At 43.1% G+C, this 14,654-nt stretch overlaps 2 protein-coding genes across 2 annotated transcripts in view; one reads left to right on the forward strand and one right to left on the reverse strand.

Moving 5' to 3' along the window:
- CUNH10orf88 (chromosome unknown C10orf88 homolog) overlaps window positions 1-7,594 on the reverse strand; it is an 8,293-nt gene extending 699 nt beyond the window's left edge. Inside the window, exons 1-5 of the mRNA XM_006025141.3 lie at window positions 6,829-7,594; window positions 5,821-6,027; window positions 4,657-4,729; window positions 3,869-4,072; window positions 2,411-2,886 (exon numbers count right to left, since the gene is read on the reverse strand). Coding sequence (XP_006025203.1) covers window positions 2,411-2,886; window positions 3,869-4,072; window positions 4,657-4,729; window positions 5,821-6,027; window positions 6,829-6,941 — 1,073 coding nt within the window. The 5' untranslated portion in view covers window positions 6,942-7,594. The remainder of the gene's footprint in view (window positions 1-2,410; window positions 2,887-3,868; window positions 4,073-4,656; window positions 4,730-5,820; window positions 6,028-6,828) is intronic.
- Window positions 7,595-9,701: 2,107 nt separating this feature from the next.
- Window positions 9,702-14,654, forward strand: part of LOC102369047 (disintegrin and metalloproteinase domain-containing protein 9-like) — a 43,913-nt gene continuing 38,960 nt past the window's right edge. The window contains exon 1 of the mRNA XM_025205886.1: window positions 9,702-9,930. Coding sequence (XP_025061671.1) covers window positions 9,861-9,930 — 70 coding nt within the window. The 5' untranslated portion in view covers window positions 9,702-9,860. The remainder of the gene's footprint in view (window positions 9,931-14,654) is intronic.

Consider the following 14,654-nt stretch of genomic DNA (forward strand, 5'->3'; position numbering starts at 1 on the left):
TAACTTCAAAACTACACCCACATGTGACAGCTTGTGTTCTTCACATTTGGGTTAAGAAATAGAAGTAGTACTCTTAAGCCTTGTATAAAATAAATTGGGATTCATTTTGCCCAGCACACCTTACAGTTGTGTATATTATTTATAGGTGTAACTGAACTAATTTGTTACACCTAGAAAAACCATGACTAGAAGGGACCACATGAGGCCATTTAGTTAGTCCATCCCTCTGCTCCAAGGCAGGATAATCTGCATTGAAACCATGTGTAATAGGTGTTTATCTAACCTGTATGTAAAAACCAACCCCAGTAATGGAGATTCCACAGGTTTCCTAGATACTCTACTATTCTTAGATTTAGAAAGATTTTCCTAGCGTCTAACCTAGATCAGCAATTCTTTGTCTTTTATTAGCGCACTTAAATTCCTAGGTAGGCATAACACTTTGCATTTGTTGTTATTAAGCTGAACTCTATGTATTCTAGGTAGTTTCTCCAATTTGTTAAAATTGGAGACCATTAGAAAACTGCAAATCATCTTGAATTCTAACCGTGTCTTCCAAAATGATTGCAATCCCTTCCACCTTTTATATTTATTACATTTGCAAAGGACAGAAAACACATTCTCTGTTCCTTTATCCATGTCCTTACTAGAAATTCTCTATAGTGTCGGGCCCATAGCAGACCCCTGAAGAAACCTACACCCTTCCAGTTTGATAGTTGCCCACTGCTGGATGTTCAGCTTGTACCAATAAAGCAGCTTTCTGGCCAGCACTCCTTCTCCCTTTATCATTTAATTTAGTCTTTAGATAGTAGATAGGGGTGTACTGATAAAGATTTTCTTGGTTGATACCAATAGACAATTAACCAGCCATATTAGCTGATACTAATCCAGTAACTGATTTACAGGAATGCAACTGGGCAGCTTGAAGAGCAGCTCCCTGTAGGTAAGTCTGTGGAGGAGAAAGGATGTGGGTGGGGGGAGGAAAAGTGGCATGGGGGGGCCGGGGGTGCGGGCAGATTGAGGTCCCCACAGTGAGGAAGGTAGTGGGGCAGGAGGCACTGCCCAGCCAGGCGGTGAATGGGACCTGGGGCTGGGGCGGGGAGTGAGACAGATCCACATGTGGATAAGCGTCCTGGTGCTTAAAATTGATGGTGAGTGCACCTGAAATAAAGCTCACTGAATGAGCTGTAATTCACATGCCACTGCCACCACTGTTAAGCACAGGAACAGTTTTAACTGGAGCAGAGCCCAGTGGGGCAAGGGTAGATGCAGGCTGCCTGCTGAGGGCTTGGGACTCTGCTCTGCTTTCTTTGCCCTGGGGACCCTGCGCTGGCCACGTGCCCCCTGCCCACCTGGCAACAGGAGGCACAACTTGCTGTCCTCACTGTTGCTGGGTGGGCAGGGGGGCACATGGCTGGTGCAGGGCTCCTGAGGTAAAGGCAGCAGAGCTGAGAGCCCTGAGCCCACAGTGGGCAGCCTGTATCTGTCCTGCGCACAAATCTGGTGGAGCACATGCCCCCCCATGCCTCTGCCAGAGGGTGCATGAAGTGGCAGGGAGTCACGCCCCCGGATGAGCTGCCTGCAGCTGTCGTGTTCCCCGCCCCAGGCCCCATTCACCGCCCTGGCTGAGCAACGCCTCCACCCCCAGCCCCTACCCCACTCCCTCCCTCACTATAGGGGCCTTGATCTGCACCACCCCCATGCCCTTTCCCCTCTACAGACTTATTTGCAGGGTGCTGCACTCCACACTGCCTGGCTGCATTCCTGGCCATACACATGCATGTGGCTGCACACATGCACGTGGTGTTCAGGAGCCCCCAGACAGAAGGTATATTATATTCAACAGTGAACATTGGCTACACTGGCCAAAAAAAGCCAAAAACTGATAATGTTAGTTTTCCTTTTATCAGTGCTGATCTGATATGCAACCGATAGATCGGTGCACCTATAGTAGTAGATTCAGTTATTTGGCTAGCGTCTGTCTGAAAATGCAGGGAACATACGTAGGTGAGAAATAAGCTGAGGAGAAAAATAAGGAGAAATAAGCTGAGGGGAAAAAACGCAGAAAGAAGCACAAGACGGGGAAGAGGAAAGGGAAAAAGATCCAGGTTAAGGGAGAAAACATTTACCAAACTGAAAAAAACAAAGAAAACTAGTAATAGGAGCATGTCAACATCTACCAGAAAATAAAAGAAAAATGGGTGAAGGCAAATATGAAAACAGGAGTTTGCATTTAATGTATTCAAATCAATATTTTGTTAATGTTACTATGATCGGTGTTCACAAGTTTCTTATACCTTTAGCTGCATGGACTCAGAGGGCTGTGGTACCAAGACTGAAGAAATACTTTTACTTGTTATCAAGTAGTCCAAAAGCTATTAGAAGTTGAGTAAGTGTTTAAGACTCAACTTACCTGACATTTTGAATGCCTTCTTCTTTAGCTGTTGTGCTCTTCGCACAGTGCTTATTCCCATCTTCTAACCGAAGGTGACTTACTTGGCCACATAAATTCTGAAGAAAAGGAAGAAGCAGCCCAGAACTAGGCATATTTAGGACTTCACTTGCTTGATCTGGCATTATTGAAGACCCCATGATTGTACAATCTCTCCCAGGAAGAAGAATGCTCTGCTGGGCCCTTTTAAGTTCTCCAAGATCAGAGGTATTCTTTCTGCTGGGTCCCTGTGCATTCAGGTCAACTTGTCTTTTTAAATCTTCAGAAACTGTTTCAGCTGTCAAATAACTGTTAAGAGGACAGGGTCCATTGGATGACTGGTCTAATGATCTTGAAGCAGATGTACTGTTCAATCCCCCTATTGTACCAATGTCTCCAAAAACAGGTTTCTTGTTTCCCAAGATACACTGGAGTTTGTCTCCAAGAGACAAACTGTTCTGATAGAAATAAGCACATATAAATATAAAACTAATTAAGTACATAGGGATAAGATATGTTCTCCCCCACAAAAGTTGTAAACATCTTATAATATGTCAAGTAACTATAACGTTCCCCACAGCTATCTATGTAAATATTTACTGAGAATGAATGAGATAAGAGTCTCATCAAAATGGAAATTGTGTACTTGAAGTTTCTTTAGGGGAAAAAAGAAAACCTAAACAAATTTACCAGATTTAAAGAAAACAAAAACGAGCTGTGAAAGTGAATGCATACACTTTGAGAAGATTAGATAACAATTTCCTTTCTAATGAGCCATTTTTGAAGCAGATTTTTACCATTTTAGGTCCCTACTCCGAGCATGTTCCTCTGTATGGGAGTATATCTATGACAGAAATTATACTAACAATACTCTTTTTTATTTGGAGGGAAACTAGATGCAAAGACTGTCTACAATGCTAACGGTTACGTGGAGGGAAAACAGATGAAGTGTAAAATTAATGGGAAAGAGTTTGGTGCTAGATCAGGGGCGGGAAATTTTGGGCAGAGGGCCGCTTAGTGAGTTTTGGCAAGCCTTCAAGGGCCGCATGACAGGCAGCCGGGGCAGATAAATATTACTTTTCTAAATTTTTTAGGGGTCCCACGGGCCAGATGGAATGGCCTGGCAGACCGCATCCGACCTGCGGGCTGCATTTTGCCCACCCCTGTGCTGGATTCTTAGAGTTGGATCTTTATCTTTTGGAAATCTTTTGTTCCCAGGTCAGATTTAGATTTAGCCATCATTAGGACATGTTGCAAGTCTCATAAATGTCCCCAGGCTTTTTCACTGGGCTCATAACAGATTTGGGTATAAAGTGGCAAGAAGTCTGTGTTGGAGCTTTACTCAATTAAATGAGTCTGGAATGCGATTAATATTGGCCCAGAATATGGAGTTCTGAGCTAATTCTCGTAAGTTTAAATAAAAATGATATGGTGACTTACCTTCTGCTGACATTTAACCATATCCATTAGCTGCTGAGCACCTGGAGATAACTTTGAGCCCATGGATTCCATTATCATTTGCACTCTGTTTAGATCTATGCTTGATCCTAGTGAAGGAAAATCTGCTGGTTTTGAAGAAGCTTTTCTCACCTTTACTACAATTTTACTGATGAGTACTGTCTGTTTTTCACCAATAGAAACCAGCTATTGCAAAAAAGAGAAAGCAATTTTTTAAAATTAGAAAAATTAGATTTTGAAATTGATTTCCTTTGGGAATGTGCATTCAGTGTAATACAATCTAGGAAGTTAAATCAGCTTCTCTTTTCCACCAGGGTGTTATTTTAAATGTGCTTCATCCTGCACTTATTCTTAGAAATAATAGTACTCCAACAGAATTTGAGCGCAGATGAACTGCAGAATCAGTTACAACCCAAGAGCATGATTAGACCTGTTGACTTTAATATGATTCCACATGTCAAGGTATGACGCATGCACCTGTAAGATCAGATTTATATATTCAGCTTGTACACTATTTTTTCTGGTTAGCAATTCTGTTTCTTTAACAGCATATTATTTTTTTCACACATACACATGACTTAAAGTATGAGATGTTGATCTGAATTGAGAATCCCAAAATTAGAAGCCATCTATATTTAAAGGTGCTTGCTCTACAGAATTATAAACAACCGTTCTCATTTTACATAGATGATAATGCAAAAAAGGAATATTACTCAAATAAAACATTAAAAAAAAGCAAGAATTAAGACAATTTTTGTGGAACTTCCTACCTTAATTCTACAAGCGGCTGTGGGACACTCCAATTTAAGATACTTTTTGTATAAAGTAATCCCATCACTTTTACTAGAAAAATAAAATAAATGAGCTGTGAAGTCTCTCTGTGGCAAAATACTACATAAAAGCTTTGTATAAGAGCACAGAAATGGCAGTTAATATATTTAATAACAAGGAGAGAGCCAAGTGTCATATCTTTTAATGTGCTTATCTTAACAGTGAAAATCAGCTTGGTTTGAGGAACACAGAATTATGGGGAGGGAGTGGGAGAAGATAGAGAGATTATTACAAACCACCAATGAAACAAACAGATTTGCTCTCTAGAAAAAACTTGATAGAACAGAAACGTGTTAATCTTATGTTTTCTTTGCAGACATATTTAATTGAATTTTATAAATGATGCTTAATGACTTTTGGGAGATACTACTGAATTAATATTTTAAGTCACTGCAAGCAGTAGCTAATGTCCTGGCACTCAGCCTTCCTTCTGTTTAGCATGCACCAGACAGTGGGTGTGCAAGCCACCATACTGCTTTGATAATGATTGTAGATGCCCTCAAGAGGGCCAGAGAAGTGCGGCATTTGGGATCATTCATTTCTTAGCCTCTGCTGAGGCTGCCAAGAAGGTGCAGATTATGCTAATGGGTTTTCAGAGGCAGGTATCAACCTATCAGACTTGGATAAACGTGGTCACCAGACATGGGCTGCTGACAGACATGGGGGTGCAGAAAAAAATAATGCTTAATTTTCAGCTCAGCATGCCTCTACACTGACCACAGCACATGCCCAGGAGCATCGTGTCAGTTTGACCCGGCTGGCCTAGCATCTATATAGATCATGTGCTTTAGAGGGGCTTTTTGGCCCTTTTATCTAATAGCCGATTCAACCAGCTATTAGATAAAAACGCAAAAAAAGCTCCACTGAAGCGCGCGATCTATACAGACGTTGGTGAGCCAAGTCAAACTGATGTGGTTCCTGTTCCAGTGAAGTGCTGGGGATTTTTTCCTGCCGTGTCTGTCAGCAGTGAAAGCCTACATTTCTACCAGCGATTTAAGAGCATGCTATCTGATTCCCAACCCCCTAAGCTGTCCAGTTTTCATACTGTAGGGAGTTAATAACGAAGACAGTGAAAACAGAGCCCGTGACACAAAGCCACTGACCTGCCGCCCTGGACGGTGCAGACGTGCTCTCCCCTGCTCGTCCCGCAGTACTCTTCTCCCACGTACACTTCCATGTTTCTTGCCTCACTGAGAACCCCAACGCAAGCGATTTCCTCGCGGCCCTGAGGATCGCAGTGCAGGTACAGCACACAAGGAGCGTCACTTCCGTCAGTGGGTAAGCGCCTCTCCAAAACAACTGAGTCCTCGCTAGACGGGGCGAAAGGAAGTTTAAAAAAAAACAAAACAAAAAAAGCAGGTAAGCGCCTGTCAGTTGGGCCGAGCGCTACTCCAGATAATCTTGTTTACGTGCTGAAAGCAAGACAGCGCTTCATCTGAAACCCTTTGTCGCTCAGAGGGGACGTGATCGACGATTGGGGCGGCTCCGAGGTCCTCTGCCGGCGTCTCTGGAGCCGGAAAGGGCGGCCACTCTCCTCTCATCCTCGATGCCAACGCTACGCTGCTACAGTGGGGTTTCTTCCCCCTTCTCCTCTCCAGCGCCGTCAGGAAGCCAAGCTTCCGCCAGGATCTGGTCTTCGATTAAACCCGCTGCCTCCCACGGGGAGGTTGGGTTCCCAACTCTGATCGAAGCTATTACGGGACATATTTTTCCCCGAGGAGACGTCAGGTCGTGAATTGTACTGTTCAACCCCTCCCCGACATCCATCTCCCGGACTGCTCTCCATAGTCACCGGGAGGTCAACCTCGATTTCACCACTCGGGGAGGGTCAGCAGTCCTAGTGGGGAGCAGGCCTAATTTGGCATGTGCCCGAAGCGCAGGGCTGGGGTTGGCCAGCCCCCGCATTTCTTGGGGATCTGTCAGACATGTGCCCACCTTGACCAGATATGGGGCAGAAGAAGGGTCCACCCCAGCCTGGCCCTGTGCTGGGGGCAGGGGTGGCCACAGGGACAGGGGGAGACAGCTCCCCTCCCCCCCCCAGCGCCCCCTGGCGGGCGCAGTCCCACACCCCACTGCGCATGCGCGCACCGCCCGGCGGCCCCGGCCCTCACCTGGGCTCGGGCGGCCCCAGTGCCTCGACCGCCGCCGCCGCGTCTTCCGACAGGAGGGGGGATGCGGGAGCGCTGCTGCTGCAGGCCGCGTCGCCGCTCAACGCCGCCGCCATCGCAACCGTCTCGCCAACCGCCGCCGCGAGCCGCGCCGGGCGGAACTGATTTCTTGCGGCACGCGTTGCTTGCCGGACGCTCCTCGGGGACAGACACTTCCGGCACGGGCACTTCTAGGGGACGGGTCCAACAGGCTCCCGCGCGGTCGGCACAAGGGCGCATGCGCGGAATCAGCTCTCTCCGGGGGGGCGGTGCGCATGCGTGGAATCGGTGCGCTCTTCTCCCCATATGGGAGTGGTGCGCATGCGCATGGTCTGGAGGAGGGGGCATGGAGGTGGGTGTGCTGCGGGTGCGTACTGTAGTCTGCTGCGTGTGAATCCGTCCAGCCTTTCCTCTGTGGCTGCAGGTGCATGGGGCACAGCCCAGCACTATAGGGCAGCAGCTCCCAAACTCTGAGAGGTTGCACACCACCAGTTTAAAACGATGCACACTGAAGTACCTCCAGCAAATTTCTATCAAATAAAATAGTTATAACAAGTGTATTAATGCGTACCACTGACGGGTAGTCTGCCTGCCACGAGTGGTACGCAGCTCGGGAGCCACTGCTACAGAGCACTTCTAGTGAGAACCTGGATAAAGGAACAGGATTCGTGTTGTATCATTTGCAAAAGTAATACGTTTAAAAGTTGGAAGGGATCGCAACCATTTTAGAAGAATTCAAAATGATTTCCAAACTTCTAATGATCTCCAATTTTTACAAATAAGGAGAAACTACCTAAAATACCTAGGGGAGAAGAGTCCAACTGGATGCAGCTGCAAGTGCGTGACATCGCTGTGCTCATGGTGCGGGTGGGTGACGCTTTCCACGATGATGTTTTTGTGTCACGAAGCAGTTTAACGAAGACGAGAGGTTTTGTCCTCGGACAGTGAGAGGCATGAAGGGTGCCGCGTCTGAGGGCATTTTGACGTTGCTGTTGGAAGGGGCGAGATGCTACCGTTTTCTCCCCTGAGGATCCGTTGCCCTGCGTGCTTTGATTGTGCTGCTATTGGGGTCACTGTTGAAACATCTCTCGGTTTCAGTACTGCCACGTCCTGCGGTATCTGGTCCCAGAAGGAGCCTTGTGGATGACTAGGCTAGTCTACTACTCAATACAACTGTCAGTGTTACACGTGGTCCATGACATTGCGGTCAGTGCAGGCATTCACAAGATGTAAAGTTAAAGACATGCACTGAACCTTTGGACTATCAGGTCCCAACTGCCTGTCCCGGCCTCCACCCCACATCAGACAAGTCTTACAGGAATTACCACACTTCAGGGAGAGTCAGTGCTGTCTCTATCCTGATTTTTAGGGATTTTAATTTCATAGCAAAATATAAAGATGACTTAAGCTCGCCTCTCAAAGTCTAGCAAGCTAAAGTCTAAGTCTAGACAGCTATCTGGAGTCTCTGAACTAGAGTTGGGCAACTAAAAAAAAAAAATGCGAATCTACCTGACACTGTAGCTGACAACATATTTGCATAGCTGTAAAGGCAAAATTGTATGTGTGCGCCCTAACAAGTGTACACATGTGTTTTGCGGCACTCCAAAGCAGTTTGAGGCACTGCAAATCACGCGCGATGCACGTGTGATGACTTGCAGCATGGAGGCTTTTTTTGACACCGGACTCTCCTAGTGTCAGAATCAAACCACCACTGAAAAAAGTGGTGGACCCACACAGCAGCATTGTGCACTGTCAGAAGGGGAGCCTGGCAGGCCAGAGCCATGCTCTGGCAGCTGACTAGGGTCCAAGCAGCTGGCTCAGAGCCACTGCTGCCCCAGGAGGTCCCCGGGGACCTAGGTAAGATGTTGGCCCCGACCTTCCCTGCCCCACCTGGGTCCCTTTGCAACATGCTGGACCTCACATGCAGGGGCATGCCCAGGGGCAAATAGCAGCAACACAAATATATGCTCCTGCTATTTGTCCCGCAGGAACTGCGTACCCCTACATGTATGCGGTTGTGGGGATGTGCCCTTTGTGTGCCTTTGAAAGTGTTAAGTCAAAGATGTAGAATAGCCCCTTTTTAAAATCGCTGTTTACACAGGGTTTATCAGCAGTCAGGGCAAAATGAATCTTAGGATAACTGGTAAAACCTCAAACCAAAAGTATCTCGTTTTCATTAGGAAATGTGGCAAGAAGATCCTACTGTTAACTAACATTGTTTTCAAATTCTTTGTCCAACCTTAAAACTTTTCCTTGAAACTTTTAATTAAGATGTGGCATATCAAAGAGATTATTTGCTCTTGGGAAAATAAAAAATGCCTCAAAATCACATTTTGATTAAGGCTTTTTTTCCTTTGGAGGGACAAAGAGGTGCACCATAAATATATATTTTTTTAAGATCTCTGGATTACATGGTTAATGTTTAAATGGTTTCGGTGTGTTTATATTTTCAAACAGTTTTACTGAAATAAAACTTGCATGCAGCTTTTAATTCAAAAGAAAAAAAGGCTAGAAACTGAATTTACTGGTAGATTTTAAAGCTGCATTTTGATCTGGCTATGAACAATATCAATACATCTATCATATCAAGATAGCAATGTACTTTTCATGTGTCGTACTTAGACATTGTTTCTAATCTTCAGCCTCAAAGAAAGTGTTTAAAATGAACTGGTTCAATCTTGTCATCTTTACAATACTGTTGGTAGCTGGCTTCCTCCAATCAGCATTTAGAAATGCGTTGCTTTTTGTTTGTTTAAGTCGCCTAACCAGTTTTTTGCAAGGTTAACCGAGAAATTTGACTTGCTCTTTCCTTTGCACTGTTGAAATATGTGAAGCACTTTCCCAGTGCCTATTGTTTGCCTTAACCACAGACAGCTTTAGATAGTTTGCTTCTTAGTTCTTTTAGGGGAAACTGCTGCTAAGGGCAGTGCAACCAGGTATCTAGTATTTCCTTAAACTTCTTAGTAAAAGAAATAGCTTCTTGAAGATATTTAACAATGTTAAAATGCTGCCTTCTTTTGTTCATTTTTGGACTAACGCTTCTTGGAAAGTGTGTGCTTACAGCAGGTGAGTTCCTAGCTTTGTTTTTTCATTCAGAAAGTTGGTCCAAATTATGTTGTTATGGGTGAGTCCCGGTCCAGTGCTCTTCACTGCAGAAAAAGTTGTGCAGTAGAAACATATCTAAAAAGGGACTGTGGGATAATGCCCATAGTTTTTATTTTTTTCTGTGAGACAGGTGTGTACGTACAGTATATTCTTTTGCTGTTTTGTTGGTCAGTGTACATAATTAGCAGGCTGACTTGTTTTGCCACTTGGAAGGAAAGGAATTTAGAGTACGCTGATCCCCGGCAGTGTTATAATGTGAATTTATGATTGGATTCCTTAATTTCACTTTGAATCACAGAAGTACTTAAATGATGGTGTTTAAATCGTTGTCCTACGTAGTATACAAAGCAGTGTTTGTGGGAGGTGCAATCACTGTAAACCTCACGGTATGGTGAAAAGTAAAACGTCCTTCTGCAATACGAGGGAAATACGTCTTGAAAATAATTGTGCATTTTCCATTTATTTATTTTCATTTAGGATTCATAGTAGCATATATACATATGGAGTATTTGTTAGAGGGCTACGTGTTTGTGACTAGATTACAAGAATATTGTTTGTACTCCCTTCCCCCTCTATTACCGAGGTATAAGTTAGAGTAGTATGTTTTAAAAATGACTTCAGTGTGTATCCATGATCATACTGCAGGGGGTAAACAAAGGGTGTTCCCCTCCAATATCTTGCTGAAAGTAAACTATAAGAAAACTCAATTTTATTTGACTTTTTAGGATTACTGATGGTAAAAGCAGGAATTTGCCTAGTAGTTGAAAAGAAATGCAAATGTTATTATATTCTGTTTAGAGAAAGGTGTTCTTAATGTCAGAGTGTGATCCTACAATCCCGAGTTCTCACACCTGCTCTGTTGCTATCTCATTTCTTCTATGGCTTCAAATAAGTTACTTAACCTATCTGTGCCTCACATCCCACATCTGTTATATGTGGACAAAAATACAAATGAATCTTATGTGAGATAAGTGGTTTCCAAATTTTAGTTCATCTTCAAATGTCTTTATAAGCAGTAAGAGCCCTGTATACAAGGAAGGCTAATTACTGGTATTTTGGAAACTGATTTTACGCCTTAGATATAAACAACTAATACATTAAAAAAGCCTATCAGCAGTATATACCTCAAGCATGTTTCTTCATACCAGCTGCTTTATTTTTACTGGCGAGTCAATCTTATTTTTGTATGTGCACATTTTGGGCTCACCATTTTAAAGGCACTAGAGAATATAGTAGGGGGGGAACCCCTCCGCAGAAAATATGTTAAACGACTTCTTCCTTTGAATGAAGTCCCCCTATAAAGGGACTTTATGGGAAGAACCTTTCCACCCCTCTGTAAAATTTTTAATGACTGGTGTGGTTTTGCCCCTTACCTGATGGGAAATCCTTTTTTTTTTCTTTTTTTTTGCTTTATTCTTTATGCAATTTTGGAAAGGATTGCTTTATTAAAATTCATTTTATCGTTTACTCTTTTTGACTCCGTTGATTTCAATGGTAGTCTTTCTGTTGACATCAGTGGGCATTAGATTAGAGTTGCTGAGCAGACAAGAGGCAAAGGAAATTAAGTAAAATGTTACCATTTGTTCCTGTTTGTCATTGTCAAAATGACACCAGATTTCTAATGCCTGACTTCTGGAGTCATTGTCAGGTGTCACTGAGGTAATTGAGAAATAATGCACAGGGTGTGTTAGGGTACAATACAAAGGTCATTGGCAGGAAATAAAATGAGCCATTAAGGCTTGTAATACTAAGTGAGTGGGACGCAGGGAGGCTATGCAATGGGCTGAGATAGCATAAGTGCCAGGAACAGTTATGCAGGCTCCTGAAGACAAGGATGAGAAGCCTAAATTTGATCCAATGCAGAAAGGGACAACTGTAAGGAAGATTTAGATGGGAAAAAGAAATGACCTGTTCTTATTGAGTTCACAGAAAGATACTTTTATTTATAATCACATTTGATTGATGTCTTCTTTATGCGTAAGCCCACTATAAAGACATTTAGATTAAACAGGTCTTTTCACGTCTATTTCCATAATGTCACTATATACTTATTCTAGCATACAGGCTTTTCTAGACATACAGCACCCTAAAATCTGAAATTAATAAGGGCTTGGAAAAAAACATTTCCACACCCAGAACACTAACATTTCTAGTCATTCTTTTGTTCAATTTTCTTCCTATTGCTTTCAAAATGGTTTGAGATCTCTTGAATTTTATATTCTAAATATTCTGTATTTATTAAGATAAATCTCCAAACCTGCCAGGATTTATTTGCATGTTTTAATTAATTCATGTATGTAATTATCACTTTGAATTCAAAGAGATTCAATTGCATAAGTAATAAGGAATATACCTAAGTTTTTGACAGATAAATGGCTAAATTGATAGTTATCATGTAATGTTTTCTAAAAGATGCCCATATACGCATGCACACACAAATATAAATGTATGTATATGCACACATTTATAAAATAGTGCCCTTTTAAATAACTATACAGTGTGTGTGTATGTGTGTGTATGTATATATATATGAATGTATAGATGCATGTTTACATATGTGTGTAATATATCCAAATATATCTGTGTACATGATTTGCAGTAGTAATATTTTACATCTCTACCACAACTTATATAAATTGTATACAGCTGTTTCCAGAGTGAAGGGTGGCAGCCAGGCAAAGACCTAGTAGTCCTTTTACTTGAGAAGCATTATGGGAGATTTGTTTCCTGTAGATTTAATTATTATTAATTAATTTATTTGAGTTAATAACATAGATGAATTTCAGTATCCTAGCAATTTTCTGCTACAGTTGGAAAAATGAAATAATTTTTTGTTATTTGCAATACAGATTGTTTTTTATTATTTTATTTGTATTACAGTAGTGCCTAGGAGCCCTAATCATGGGAAGGACCCAATGATGCTCTACAATGGAATAAGTAATTTGATGAAATGGGCAATTTGTGAAGAAAAATTATCAATAATATTGGTAATGGCATCCGTTCATCAGCAAGTGATGGTGGATATTGCAGCTATTCTAGTGACTGATGGTGCATTTTGTCTTGTGGCTGTAGAGACCGATATTAGACTTGCAAGACTTGCAGGCCCTGCCACAGTTGTTAGAGGTGTACCTTGCATTTAGGGCTACTGTACTGACAGGCTGTTTCCTTTGGTCACATTTGTAACTTGAGTAACCATTTGTTGTCATGATATTGGACTCCATTATTAAGAAGGGAGAGCCACTTTGTCCTGTCTCCTGCTAAGGCTTCCCGAAGGTTTGGGTCAATTCCAAAAGCCTTCATGTCCTGCTTGCAGACGTCTATGGGGCACAATTTTGGGCAAGTTACTCTTCTCTCCCCATCTGCAATTTGCCCATACAGGATGTCCTTCGGGATGCACCCATCTTTCATTCTGTGGTGATGGCCAAGCCAGCATAGGTGCCGCTGTTTGAGTAGTGCAGTGATGGTTGGCAGGTTGACTTTGGTGTCTGTGTTGGTAATTCTGTCCTGCCGCTTGATGTCAGGGATTTGCCATAAGCAGCATAGGTGGAAACTGTTCAGCTTCTTTTCTTGATGTGCATATGTTGAGCATGGCCCACTGCTATACGTAAAGACACTGAGGATGCAGGCTTTGTACACAAGCAGCTTAGTTTTGATTGTGAGTTTTCTATTGTTCCAGACTCATTTGGAGAGCTTACTGAAAGTGGTAATAGCCTTTCCAATGTGCACATCTAACTCTTCATCCAGTGATAAGTTGTCACTCGCTGTGGATCCAAGGTAGCAGAATTTGTTCATTGCTTTGTAAGGTGTGTTGTCCGGGCTGATAGATGGTGACTGGTGAACACCCTGTCCTAGGCCTACAGTCTTCTTAATGCTGATGGTCAGGGGAAATTCTTCATGGACAGTGAGTGCAGCATCATCAGCAAAAAGGCACATATCCTAATGAGTATGTACCTCACTTTTGTCTTGGCCTTTAGACGTGATAGATTGTAGAGTTTGCTATCTGATCTTGCGTGAAGTTATATGCCTTGTTCCACACCATCAAAAGCGTAGTGGAGCAACATAGAGAAGATCCCAAAGAGTGTGGGCACCAGAACACAGCCCTGCTTCACTCCACTCTACATCTCAAACCTTGCAGAGCTTAATCCACCCAACAACTGTGGCTGGCATGTTTTCAAGGAAGGAGCATATTGTACTGGGTAATGTTGCGGGGTACACAGTCTTTACCAGGACCTTGAACAAACCTGCTCTGCTGACAGCATTGAAGGCTTTTGTCAGGTTGACAAATGCTATATACAGTGGCTTATTTTGTTCTTTGCATTTTTCTTATGGTCGGTGTAAGGAGAATATCATGTCCACTGTTGATCTCCCTGCTCTAAATCCACTGTGATTCCAGGTAGATGTGGTTAGCAAGTTATTGCAAGCATTTCAGGATGACTCTGGCAAAGGTCTTTCCTGTGACACTGAGGAAAGAGATGCCCCTATAGTTGTTGTGTCACAACCCAGTGATTTTTGTGCCTCGGCACTATGGAATTTCCTGGCCACGTGAGAGCTCCTTTGCACGGCAGAGTGTTCTGCTGCAATTGAGAACCCGTGTATAGGAGAGAGTTCCCGCCAATTTGCAGTTTCCTTTGCAGGATGCATTTCTTCTTTGCAGCACAGAAATGCACGGTGCAAAGAGTTCCCGC

The sequence above is a fragment of the Alligator sinensis genome, unplaced genomic scaffold, assembly GCF_000455745.1.
Source record: "Alligator sinensis unplaced genomic scaffold, ASM45574v1 scaffold28_1, whole genome shotgun sequence".
NCBI lineage: Eukaryota > Metazoa > Chordata > Crocodylia > Alligatoridae > Alligator > Alligator sinensis.